The sequence below is a fragment of the Herpailurus yagouaroundi genome, unplaced genomic scaffold, assembly GCF_014898765.1.
Source record: "Herpailurus yagouaroundi ecotype Mexico unplaced genomic scaffold, PumYag 191, whole genome shotgun sequence".
In the NCBI taxonomy this organism is placed as follows: Eukaryota; Metazoa; Chordata; class Mammalia; order Carnivora; family Felidae; genus Herpailurus; species Herpailurus yagouaroundi.
This window is the reverse complement of record NW_024412422.1, coordinates 2,657,199-2,670,537: the sequence shown is the minus strand read 5'-3', so window position 1 is coordinate 2,670,537 and position 13,339 is coordinate 2,657,199. Positions and strand designations below refer to the sequence as shown.

General features: G+C 47.2%; 1 protein-coding gene across 2 annotated transcripts in view; it reads right to left on the bottom strand.

Annotated features, from left to right (window-relative positions):
• Positions 1 to 4,522: 4,522 nt before the first annotated feature.
• The window catches only part of SVOP (SV2 related protein), a 77,174-nt gene continuing 68,357 nt past the window's right edge, over positions 4,523 to 13,339 (bottom strand). For both annotated transcript variants that reach the window (XM_040443638.1, XM_040443637.1), the window contains 4 exons: positions 12,500 to 12,611; positions 11,514 to 11,595; positions 6,633 to 6,722; positions 4,523 to 4,879 (listed from right to left, as the gene is read on the bottom strand). In XM_040443638.1, the coding sequence (XP_040299572.1) occupies positions 4,673 to 4,879; positions 6,633 to 6,722; positions 11,514 to 11,595; positions 12,500 to 12,611 (491 nt within the window). In that variant the 3' untranslated portion in view covers positions 4,523 to 4,672. The remainder of the gene's footprint in view (positions 4,880 to 6,632; positions 6,723 to 11,513; positions 11,596 to 12,499; positions 12,612 to 13,339) is intronic.

Genomic DNA, 13,339 nt, shown 5'->3' with positions numbered 1-13,339 from the left:
GTGCTGTGACGAGGTCTTGACTGGCCCGTGCCATGCCGTCTACATCCACGCCATCACCGTCTTCTCCTTCCCATGCTCAGTGGGGTCTTCGTGATTTGGGATGGCACTGAGCTAAACAGAGTGAGGGATCCAAGAGCTAAGGTAGAGTTCCTATCCCAGGAATAAGAATAAATCATTATTATTATACCTAAAATTGATTGCATTCTAACTGGGCGTCAGTGCTAAACTCTTGCATAAGTTATTCACGTTATTCCCAGTCAGCAGCTGGGAAGGGGTGGAAAGGAGATTCTGGGCCAGGAATTGATGAATTTAGAGAGTTATTATCTTTCCTCGTTGAATTGTCTTGGTACCTTTGTCAAAAATCAATTGACCACAGTGGCGCCTGGGCGGCTCACTCGGTTGAGCGTCCGACTCTTGACTTGGGCTCAGGTCATGATCTCACAGTCCATGGGATCAAGCCCCGCATCGGGTTCTGCGCTAACGGTGTGAAGTCCGCTTGGGATTCTTTCTCTCTCCCTCTGCTCCTCCCCCCATTCAAAAATAAAGAAGGAAACGTTTAAAAAAAGTCAATCGTGATCATAAATACATGGGTGAATTTGGGGAACTTCAATTCTACTCCATTGATCTGTATCTGTACCCTTATGATAGTAGCCCACTGTCTTGATTACTGAGGCTTTATAAGAAGTTTTATAATTAGGAAGTGTGAGTCTTCCACATTTATTCATCTCTTTCAAGATTTTTTTTTTTTTTTGGCTCTTCTGAGTCCTTTGTGATTTCATATGAATTCTACACCCAGCTTGCCAATTTCTGCAAAAGAAGAAACAGTCAGGGATTTTGATAGGGATTGTGTATTTATAGATCAATTTAGGGAGTACCTACGTACTTGACGACTGTTAAGTCCACGAACAAGGAACGTTTCTCCATTTTTTCAGATCTTCAGTTTCTTTAAGCCACGTTTTGCAGTCTGTAAAAGCCTTGTACTCCTTTTGTGCAATTTATTCCTAAGTGTTTTATTCTTTTCGATGGTATTGTGAGTGGAATTTTTGTTTTCTTATTGCTGAATCTGCAAAGCAGTCTGTTCCCTGGCATTGATGGGGGCAGGGGGATTTGAAGTGGTTCATCCCCGAGTATTCTTGATTAATCGAGAATGATTATTCGTGACGTGTCTGTACGCTTAAACGTCAAAGAATCAGAATGCAGCCAAGTACCCCCAGTGACTAAAGTCTGATTGAAACCACTGAACCTTTGAAGAGTGAGAAGGGGCTCCAGGATGTCGTGGGGCTTCAGGATTGGCATTCTGTGTGCCTCCTGTTACACTGTGCATCCCTCCGGTAGGGTTCACATCACACTGTATCACAATGACCTTGTTTGTGCCTGTTCCCCGCACTGCGCCGTGAGTTCATGAAGGTAAGGACGTGTCTTATTCCTTTTTGTATCCTCAGTATTGAGTATCATGCCTGACAGATGCATGGTACATACTCCAAGCACACTGGCCCCATGCCAGGACACGGTTACAACAGACAGACGCAAGAGTTAACACGCATGTTGCTGTGGGCTCCACACACCTCTGTTCCACTCACTTACGTTCCCTGGTGCCACGGGAGGAAATTAACTCCTGGTCCCAGCCTTACAATAAAGCTGTGTTTCTTCGCTCGAATTAAGCTGGGTCCGATTTCTATTCCTTGCAGTTAAAACGGCCTTGAGAACTCCGTGGCAAGGCTCCCCTCAACCATCCCCCTCTCACCATCCTTCCTTCTTCATGCTAACAGAACCCCAATTTGTGTTCAAGAAGCTGTGTACCCCTCGATCCTATGGGAAGGAGGCCCTTCCTTCTCTAGCCCTGGAGGAAGACACATGCTTTTTTAGACTCAGTCCTTTTAGAAAGAAAACTTCCTGCGACTGTTCCTTCCCCATTCTATCTCCTTTGAAAAAAATGTGATGCCTGGCACCTTGGCAGCCATCTTGTGATCTTAAGGTTTCACGCATAGGGTCAAATGGCCAACTGGCAGAGGATGGCATAGAAGAGAAGCAAAAGAGGCGGGTTCTTGATAACATCTTTGAGCTGCTGAGTCTTCCTTAGAACCACCTGACCCTGGGCTTGTCATTAAATGAAGAACTGATACTCAAACGGGTAAGCTACTGTTGACTGGTTTTACTTCGGCTTGCAGCTCAAGGTTATCCCAGACCTTTGATGTTTACTAGTAGTAACCAAGGGAGACTCTTGATCTTATCCTTCAAGGCTCTCTGTAACTTACCACTGGTCAAAAATCATGAATATCTGTATTCATTCCAAAGGCCATCCCTAAGATACTCTTATGTCATTGCCAACACATCTCACTTCTGGGTTCTAAGACTACTCGGAATAAGGGAAAGAAAGAAATTACAAAGCTTAGCTACACTGAACATCTCTTACCATTTTCTGAAATCTTTCCTAACACCAAGAGAAAGGGAGGACATTTCCATTAATGTAAGCAGGAGCTTTGGGATAGTCCAAAGTTAGATACAAATGTCTTCAGCCAAAGGCCTTGTATATTTCAGAAGCTTGGACAGCTTCTGTGCAGTTCTTGTGTCACTTTTTCCTGTGCATTTTTCCTGCACAGCTCTTTTTTAAGGGCAGGCAATTTAGAAGGCAAAGAGTTTTAAGATTTCATCTTCTCAAGAAGAGAAAGCCCTCAACTGCAAGCCTCACTGCCCCCAGCACCCGGAAAATACTCCTGCCCACCAAGCACTCTTTCCCCACCCTGGCCCCTGGCTCCTCCAGGTTATTTGAGGGTGAGTGTAAGGGGACATCTGGCAGTCTCTGGACAGCAGGGAGGGAGTGAGGGAAAGAAGGGAAAGAAGGAAAAGAAAGAAAAAAAACAAGCAAAAGTTCTGCGTTACCCAGGAGAGCTCAGCAGATCAGAAATAATGAGAGGCATAGCCACCCATGGTTTAAGGAAAGGTGGGTGTCTGGGAGGGATAGATCCAAGGTGGCCAAGCCACCTCCTCTCTGGCTGCCGGGCCAAGGGGGCTGCAGTCTGTATTTTAGGCCCATGGGATTGTTTGCCATTGACCCACGACCTGGGCTTGCAAAAGTCACCCACTGTGACCTCCACACCATCAAAAGAGAGTGTCGTCTCCATCAGACTCAAAGTCATGACATTGGCCACCAACTTGTGCAACTTGTCCACCATATTGGAAAGATTATCCTACCACAGCATTGCGATGACCCTGGATGGACAAAGTTGGCAAGGTCCTTAAGGTGAACCGTCACTAGGACATCATGACACATGGACAAACTTGGACCCTTACGATGTCCATCACCAACATGTTTTAATAAGAGATGAACATACACATTTGGCTTCCTCAAAATGTTTGCTTCAAGCAGGCATCTCCACGCAGAAGGTCAGTCTTCTCTGGCCTTTGATGGGATCCAGCAGCTTCCTCCCTCCTCCTCTGGCTTCCCTGCCTTCATGATGGGGAAAGGGCTCATGTAAACCAAATCCTGGAGGCGGATGCGGTCTGCTGAGACATGGGGCCAGCCCTTCCTCCGGAGGCCAACCCCAAACCCAACCGAGTGCTCTTCTGTTCCTTTGAAAATGTACACATGTCACACGTCCGGGCCCTCCCGTTCCTCCCCACTGGTGGCTGGGAACGAGGGCTGGGACCCCAGGAGCTACCTGTATGTAAAGACCAAGCCAGCCCTTGAGAGCAGAGAGGAAGAAACCAGGGAGGAAGGATTCCTGGTTCCCTGATCCCAATGGGAGTGAGTGGGTGATCCCTTCATTTTCTGCCCATTTAGCCACGTACCCACCCTCCAGCTCCAAAGTACGGAAACCTGAGTTAACGGTTTTCTTTCTCCAAGAGTCACCAACCAGCCTGATCGACGAAGGGGTCCGAAGGGGAGGCCCCTGCTTTGGCTTTGGGCTTTATCCTCACCTCCTCTGGCCGCAGTCCCCAATTCCTGGGGGCGGGAGAGGACGACGGCTTTCTGGGGGTGTCATCTGGGGTAAGCCCGGCTGTCCCCTTGGTCATGCGCATCTCCTGGAGTCAGGGAGAGCAGCCCCAGAGGGGCGAGGAGGGGACACGTGGCTCAAGTTCAAATGCACGTCCATCTGCCAGACTGTCCACTGGGCAGGCCATGGGGAGGCAAACCGAGGAGCCCCTTCTGAGAGGGCATCTCTCAGACCCAGGAAAAAGCTGTTCAAGCCACATCTGGGTCACCCACGATTTCAGAGAAGAAAGCCTGGGGCTGGGGGTGTAGGAGAACCTACTGAACAGGTACTGTTGGTGGATGGCAGGTGTTGACTCCCTGGGTGGCAGGTCTTAATGGGGCTCTGGGCCTGGACTGTATCTACAGAGATTTGTTGGCTATTGTTCACCAAGGGTGTGACTGGCTGACTCCGGGTGGCGCCCGGTTGGCCTTCTCCCATGCAGGTCCACAGGTTATTGACAAACCTCCCCCCCCACACACACAGAGAACCCCCCAGAGCAAATGCCTCCCCATTCCCAGGTGGATCTCGATGAATATGAGCAAACAGAGTCAAGACACAAAACCCTGTTGGTCCAGGTTGTCCCCCCCTCCCCCGGGGTAAGTTCTGGATGTCGGCAGTGACGGTCGGTGCCCCAACTGGGTTCCACCAGCTCCCTGCCTTCTACAGCCCCAAAGACCAGCTCAGCCCTGCATCGGTCACTACTCCTGAGAGCCAGAGTTCGACCTGGTGATGCCTGTGCCGTGCGCCCCTCGACCGACCATCTCCTGGCCCCACTCCCGGTGGCTGGACTCCTGCAGTCCGCGGCCTTTGGTCTCGATGGGCAAAAAGCAGGAGGCCAGGGCGGCCAGGAGGCAGCAGCCACTGTAAACTGCCAGCGTCAGGTACACGGAAGATTCCAGCATGACCTGGGGGAGGGAGACACGTGCCGGTGAGGGCGTCCCTCCTGAGTCACAGATGCCACCGACCCTTCGGGAGGTACTGATGCCTCCAGGCCCTCTTGTAAGCGCTCTCTGCACTGATCCCATTGAGTCCTCACGACAGAGCGAGGCACGTGTCCCCATTTTGCAGAGGGGAAAAACTGAGCCTCAAAGAGGGGTAAGTAAGTGGCATACTCGAGTTCTCACAGATACTCAGGACGGGGCTGGGATTTGAGCTCTATCCCCATCAGGCTCTAGGAAACGACACTCTCTCTCAGAGCAGGACCTCTGCGGACTTTCTAGATTAACAGCAGAGCCCAGCCTCATTTGCTCATCTGCCAGATGGGTAAGGGCAGTAACCCCCTCCCAGTGAGAGGAAACCCCAAGACGACTCAGTCCCCTGCAGGCGCGTGGCCAGCTCTCAACCAACAGTAGGTAGTGGGGACATACACTGGCCAGACACAACAGCCCAGAACAGAGCTACTTGGCTGAAACATGTGGCGGAATTCTATTTATGTGAAAAATCCAGAACAGGTACATACAGACAACGCACAGGGGCACCTGGCTGGCTCAGTCGGCAGAACACGCGACTCTTAATCTTCGGGTCACGAGTTCAAGCCCCATGTTGGGTGTAGAGCTTCCTTTTAAAAAAAAAATGCACCTTGGGAGCCCCTGGGTGGCTCAGTCGGTTAGGCTCCGACTTCGGCTCAGCTCACGATCTCACAGTCCGTGGGTTCGAGCCCCGTATCAGGCTCTGTGCTGACAGTGCAAAGCCTGCTTGGGATTCTCTCTCTCCCTCTCTCTGGCCTTCCCTTGCTCTTGCACTCTCTCTCTCTCTCTCTCCAAATAAATAAACTTAAAAAATGCACCTTGGGGTCGGCAAGGGAAGAGGGGAAAAAAGGGGGTAACTGTCTAATGAATAGGACTTTTTTGAGGGGGGGGTATGGACTTTTATTTGATGACAATGTTTTGGAACTAGATAGGGGTGGTGGTTGCACAGCACTGTGAATGTGCTAAATGTCACGGACTTGTTCACTTTAATTTTTTAGACTTTATTTCTTTAAGTACTCTCTACACCCAATGTGGGGCTTGAACTCAGGACCCTGAGCTCAAGAGCCGCATGCTCTTCCCACTGAGCCAGCCGGGCGCCCCTGAACTGTTCACTTCAAAATGGTTCATTTTACGTTATGAGACTTGTACCTTGGTTAAAACAAAACAAAACAAAAAAAACAGCGATAAAGGCTATTAAAAAAAGCAAAACGACTTCGAAATAAGATCCCTAAAAACGGACAGAAATGCTTCAAGACACACAAGGGGCTGCAAAATTCTGCAAAAACACCTCATTATCCAACTCCGAAACCATGGCCAGGGACATCTGTTTCCCACTAAATCATGTTGTTTTCAACAGTTTGTTTTCCTCCAATTTGTTTTTGGCCCAAACAGAGGACGCACCCCCGCCCCCACACCCCAGGTCTTCTGCATAGGAAAGACTTGGGTTTGAGTCCCAGCTTCTCTGCTTCCCAGCCGTGTGACCTTGAGCAAGTCGCTTTGCCTTTCTGAGCCCGTTTGCTCATCTGCAAGCAACACTGTTCCTTTCATAGGAGGGGCTGTTAGGGTAAAAGGAGATGATGTGCACGGAAGGTTCTGCAGACGTCTCAACGTGGTGTGACTGCTTTCTGTGCTCTGGCTTTTGCGCCCCTCCCCACCTCCCCCCAACCCCGGATTCGGAGGTGACACCTACCTGAGCAATGAACGGAGTAATGAGAGCACCCACTCTGGCCATGCCACTGCAGGTGCCCAGGCCGAGCGCTCGAGTTGCCGTGGGGTAGACCTGAAACACAGCCATGGATGCGGGCTTGAGAAAATGCAGGATCCTCCCCCCAGCCCCACTCTGGCTCAGGAGTGATAGGACTGACGCCCGCGGGCCCGGAGTTAGCGTGGCTCACTCGGGTGTTGGTGACCCCATCGAGGGGTGGGAGACCAGGTGGGGGTTCTTATCTCAAAGGGGATAGGAGGTTCAATGGAGAAAGAGGGCGAGAGGCCAAGCTGTGGGTGGGAACCCAGTTAGGGGTCCTCGGTGCCCAGGGTGGCTGGCCTCCAAAGACTCCGCCAGGAACCACTCCCCATTCTGCATCCAGATACTGTTCTCCTGCCTCTTTTCATTAGTTCACCCCGCAGCACCGGCCCCAGCCTTTCAAGGCATTTCATTGAGACAGAGGTTGAAATGCTTACACAGTTTCTCAGTTCGTACCCAGAGTGGCCCCGTGCCTAGCTCTCCCTCGGGCAAAGTGAGAAGTGCCTGTGCATCTTCCAGACCAAGGCAGTGTCTTCTCCACTCCCTTCCCCAGTCCGCTGGCTGGAAGGAGGACTCCAAGGCCCTGGGGCAGGATTTTTCAACCTTGGCACTGTGGCCCTTTGGGGGTGGGTCATTCTTTGTGGTGAGGGGCCGTCCTGGGCATCGGCAGATGCTTAGCAGCATCCCTGCCCCCTACCCGCTAGATGCAGGGGAACCTTCCGCACGCCTCTCCTGAGTTGTGACAACCCAACGTATCTGCAGACATTGCAAATGGCCGCTGGGGGGGCAAAATCACCCTTGGTTCATCATTACTGGATGAAGTTGCAAGATGCAAAGAACTTGGGTCCCTGAATCACTGTGGAAATGGAGGCTGTCCACCAACCTGGAACACCATGTTGGACTGTTTCATTAGTGAGAAACTGCTGTTGGGTCAATACATTCCCTTTGAGGAGTATTTGTTACAGCAGCTAGCGTGCCTCTAACAACTCCAATGCTCTGTGCAGAAGCTCGGGAACAATGAAGAATGTGAAGGGAAAAATAAAATTCACGCATGATCCCAAAACTCAGAGATAACCGTTGTCACGTTTGAATGTATATCCTTCCAGGTTTTCTACGACCGTATACACATCTACGTTCGTTCGTTTATTTATTCGCTCAGCAAAGTTTTTGAGTGCATACCATATGCATTTACCTGTGATATTTTATTTTTTTCTACTTTTTAGTGTTTATTTGAGAGAGAAAGAGAGAGAAAAAGAGAGTGAGCCCACGGGGGAAGGGCAGAGAGAGAGAGCCAAGCAGGCTCTGTAGCTATCGGCACAGAGCCTGATGCGGGGCTTGAACTCACAAACCGTGAGATCACGACCGGAGCTGAAACCAACAGTCTGACGCTTAACCCACTGAGCCACCCAGGCACCCCTACAGAGGATATTTTAATTCACCCAACGACACAAGCAACATATAAATATATTCTCCTTGTCAAAAATGAAATCACCCGGCCGTCCTTGGATCTACAACCTCTCCTAGGAAATACTCCCCAGAGGTTCCCACTATTAATAAGGTGTGGAATGTATCCACCCAGGTGTGTTAAAAAAATATGTGTATACAAAATACACAGCATCGTTTTAAAAATATAAACGGTATCATAGCGTACCATTCTGTAGCTTGCTCTATCCATTCAGCGCTATGTCTTGAAATCTTCTTGACATCGTATATAGATACCTACCTCGTTCTTAACTGCTCATAACCACCTCATCATTAACTACCGTAACTGTATTCCCCGGCGGATGTTCCACAGTTTACCATTCAAACGAGATCGACAGACATAGTATTAGAAGAGGGGCACAGACACTGAATGCACAAGGAAGTCAGGGGAGGGGGAGATCTGGGAGGGCTTCTTGGAGGAGGCAGGATTGGAGCAGGGTGAGGACGATGACTCGGAGCGAGGGCTCCGGGGTGCTGCAGGAATGAGGGCTAATCCAGACACCCTCTTTCCCCTGGCACAGTATCTGGTATATAATATTCTCCTTCTCCCTTTGCTTCTATCTAAAGTAAGATGAACTAGGGGCACCTGGGTGATTCAGGTGGTTAAGCACCTGACTCGTGATTTCAGCTCAGGTCATGATCTCACGGTTTTGTGAGTTCGAGCCCCGCATCGGGCCCAGCGCTTGCAGCTCAGACCTGCTTTGGATTCTCTGTCTCCTCTCTCTCTGCCTGCCCCCCACCCCCCGCGCTGTCTCAGTCTCTCTTAACTAAACTTTGAAAAAATAAGATGAAATAAAATACAATAGAGATAAAATAAACAACCCATAATCCCTGAGTGTGGGAAACTGAGACACGCTCAGACGCTATTGTGCGGAGCGCAAACTTGTACAACATCTTAGAAAGTGATTTTTCTTTTTTTTTTTTTGAATTTTTTTTTTCAACGTTTATTTATTTTTGGGACAGAGAGAGACAGAGCATGAACGGGGGAGGGGCAGAGAGAGAGAGGGAGACATAGAATCGGAAACAGGCTCCAGGCTCTGAGCCGTCAGCCCAGAGCCTGACGCGGGGCTCGAACTCCCGGACCGCGAGATCGTGACCTGGCTGAAGTCGGACGCTTAACCGACTGCGCCACCCAGGCGCCCCGTATAAAGTGATTTTTCAACTCATCTCAATGTTTGTAACGTTGATAGGCTTTCACTCAACAATTCCGTATCTTGGCATTTATTCTACAGGAAGGATACATGTGCCCAAGACTATACAAAGCTGTTTACCTCAGCACTGTCTGTGATAGTGAAAAGTTGGAAAACAAGCCAAATATCCGTAGAATTGTTATCAACTTATGACTTGTCCAGGGTGCCTGGGTGGTTCAGTTGGTTAAGCGTCCGACTTCAGCTCAGGCCATGATCATCGCATGGCTTGTGAGCTCGAGCCCCTTATCAGGCTCTGCACTGACTCCCCCACTCTCTCTCTCTCTAAATAAATAAATAAATAAACTCTTTAAAAAATTATGATTTGTCTGTACTATACTGTAAAGTATATAATATATATGCATATATAAACCATATAGTATAATAAAGTATAGTATATAATATAAAGTATACATATTATATAGCATAGTATATAATATACATAGTATTTATAGTATAATAAAATAGAGTATATAATATAGTTATATACGACACAGGGAGGTATAAAAATATATATATATACTATATAGTATAATATATAATCTACATAGTATTTATAGTATAATAAAATGCAGTATATAATATATAGTTATATACTACACAGTATTGTATAGAGAGGGATAAAAATATATATATATACTATATAGTATAGTATATAACATACATAGTATTTATAGTATAATAAAATGCAGTATATAATATATAGTTATATACTACACAGTAAAGGGAGGTATAAAAAAACATATATATATACTATATAGTATAGTATATAATATACATAGTATTTATAGTATAAAAATGCAGTATATAATATATAGTTATATACTACACAGTATAGTAAAGGGAGAGATAAAAAATATGTATATATACTATATAGTATAGTATATAATATATATAGTATTTATAGTATAATAAAATAGAGTATATAATATATAGTTATATACTACACAGTAAAGGGAGGTATAAAAAAATATATATATATACTATATAGTATAGTATATAATAGACATTTATAGTATAAAAAATGCAGTATATAATATATAGTTATATACTACACAGTATAGTAAAGGGAGGGATAAAAAATATGTATATATACTATATAGTATAGTATATAATATATATAGTATTTATAGTATAAAATGCAGTATATAATATATAGTTATATACTACACAATACAGTAAAGGGAGGTACAAAAATATATATATATTATACATACACCATATAGTATAGTATGTAATATGTTGTATATATTAGTATATTGTATACAGGATATACTATACGTAGTAAATATTGTATATATAGTATAGATTCGTAACTGTTAAAAAGAACAAAGTAGATTCCTATGTCCTGGGCTCATAGTCTTTCATCTTTCCCTCCGAATTTCCCCACCTCATTCTCTGCCCTGGGGCTGGCCGATGTGGACCACCAAGGGTTCCCTGGCCTTCTGGCTTCTGGTTAGGCTCAGCCAATGGGCAACCCCAGCGGGAGATGGGAGGGGGTAGAAGAGAGAGGTCGGGGTATTTATTCTCCTGATCTTCCCCTCCAGGCTGCCTCAGTCCCGTGCGTCCCTCAGCTGAAGGTCACAACTTCTCTCTACGCAGCTCTCTCCCGGGACCCTGGAGCACTCCCCTCTCAACATCCCACCGACTCTGGGTGGGTGGCGGCAGAGTCCCCAGCCACCTTCACCCCACTGCAAGCTCGGGGGCACTGCTATGTCACGTTCATGTTTCCCTCAGCCTTGTCCCTCACCACTGTAATTAGCTTCTGTATTAAAACTCTTCCCAGTTGCTCGCTTACCCAATCTGGTACACCCACTAACATAAATTAGTGTATGCTTCGAAAAAAACTGAACTATTCAAAAAGGTTGTGTCTAGGAAGGGAGAATGTGGGGCCCTTTAATTTTTGGTTTTATACCGTTCACTACCATTCAGAATTTTTACCTTGAACATTAGCTTTCATAAGCAAAAAGCAAAAAAAAAAAAAAAAAAAAAAAAAAAAGACGGGAAGATAGCCTGAAAAAATGAAGAGCTTCACTGTTCCCACCCAGACAGACCCAAGCCCAAGGATAAATCTCATGCTGAGGATCCCAGGCTGGATGTTTCTGAAAGCAGAGCTCCTTCCCTCCCCGACCCGGCTGCTCCCAGACACCTCTCCTACCTCAGGTGTGTAAACATAGGCTGCCTGGAAGCCTCCAGAAATAAACGCTCTTGCAATGAAGAGTAACAGAGTGAGCATATTTCTAGAGAGAGAAATAAAAACGTCGATGAGCAGGTACTTCTTTCTGTTGACTTGTTTCAGCAGAGTCCTATCTGCCCAGGCAGAATTTATACCCTAGAAATGGGCAAAGCCCACCCTCACCCAATCCACACAGGCACACAATCCCAGGGCCATCTCTAAAGGCCTGCCTTTATAAATTTTGTCTTTCTCCAAAGTCCAGGGTAAGAGCTGCAAACATCTGTGGAGTCCAGGTTGGGGGCAAGGTCAGAGAGAAGTGATATAAACCACTTCAAAATCCAGATGGAACCTTGTAGGGGCAGGAATTGAGTCAGGTGCCAGCTGAGCCAGTGAAAGCAAACTTCTGTTCAGTATTTTTAGGATAATCCTGACCCCCGACCTTCTGTTCCATTGTTCCCATAAATGTCTAAGAACACCCCCATGTCAGGGTCTAAGCTTCCTCTCCAGACCTTCCACAAATTCATCAGGTATGGTCTGGGGCCTCTCCGAGAGCAAGAGAGGCACAAGCCACTTCCATATTTTGAGGCTCTTGATGGAAAAATGGAGAAACGTCAAAAGGGGATTATAAACCAGGACCCTGAAGTATTTCCATTGAACAAAGGAATGCTTTTAACCCATACATAGAGAGCTGTATGCGTGATCTCACTGGCAGACAATGTCCAAAGTCTAAAAGTGACAGTGTTGGGGCGAAACCTGAACCAAAGTGCCCTCCCACCCTTAACCCCATCAGAGGCGCAAATATGAACCCGATCCTGTGGTCAAGAGTCAAGAGTCCTAGTGAGGGGCTGGGGAGGGATCTCTCAGATGACCACCAGGAGTACAGTCCACAGCTTACAGACCCAAAGAGCCACTGACCATGCCCTGAGAAGTGGGCCTGCTGGCCAGAGAGAGGGGGTTTCACGACCCACCTTCCGACACAGATAAACAGCAGGAGGCTGCACAGGGAGAAGATGACGAAGCACAGGGCCATGGTCTTCTTGCGGCCCAGGCGGTCAATAATCCACAGAGTCACAAGGACACCTGGAAGAGAGCAGGGCACCATGGCAGGCAGCTTCCAATATGGCTCCCAACACCCCCTGGTATTCACACCCCGCATAATCGCTACCCTTGAGAGTGTGCTGGACCCAGCAAGTCGCTTCCAATGACTAGAATATAGAAAAGCGTTGGGATGTCACTTCTGAGATGAGGTTATAAAAGACTGCAGCTTCTGTTTTGCTGGCATTCTCTCGCCCCCTGACTCTTCTTAGGTGCTGGTCTTAATGGAGAAGACTACCTGGCGAGGAGCGAAAAGTGGCCTCTGGCCAACAGCCAGTGGAGAACCGAGGCCCTCAGTCCAACAACCCTGGAGGCATTGAATCCTGCCAATGACCATGTGAGTGAACGTTAGTCCCTTGCGTTCTCAGGGCCTCAGTTACTTCCCCTGCAAAATGGGACTAAATAAAAATAAGATTCCCTAACCTCAGTAGAGACACTACAGCATGGTGCTTATTATTAATAATAACTGTTAAATGTGGGCTCAGCACTTTTACATCTGTTATCTTGCTTCATCATCAAAACAACCCCCCAAAATAAATGCTCGCAATAGCCCCACTTCCCACACTTATTCATTAAAAAATTAAGTGCCTATCTTTGTGTTAGGAACTGTTGTGCTAGGAGCTTGGGATACGCCAGTGAACAGAAACAACAAATCATAAATGTAACAAGAATTTGTTCTGGGGCGCCTGGGTGGCGTAGTCGGTTAAGCGTCC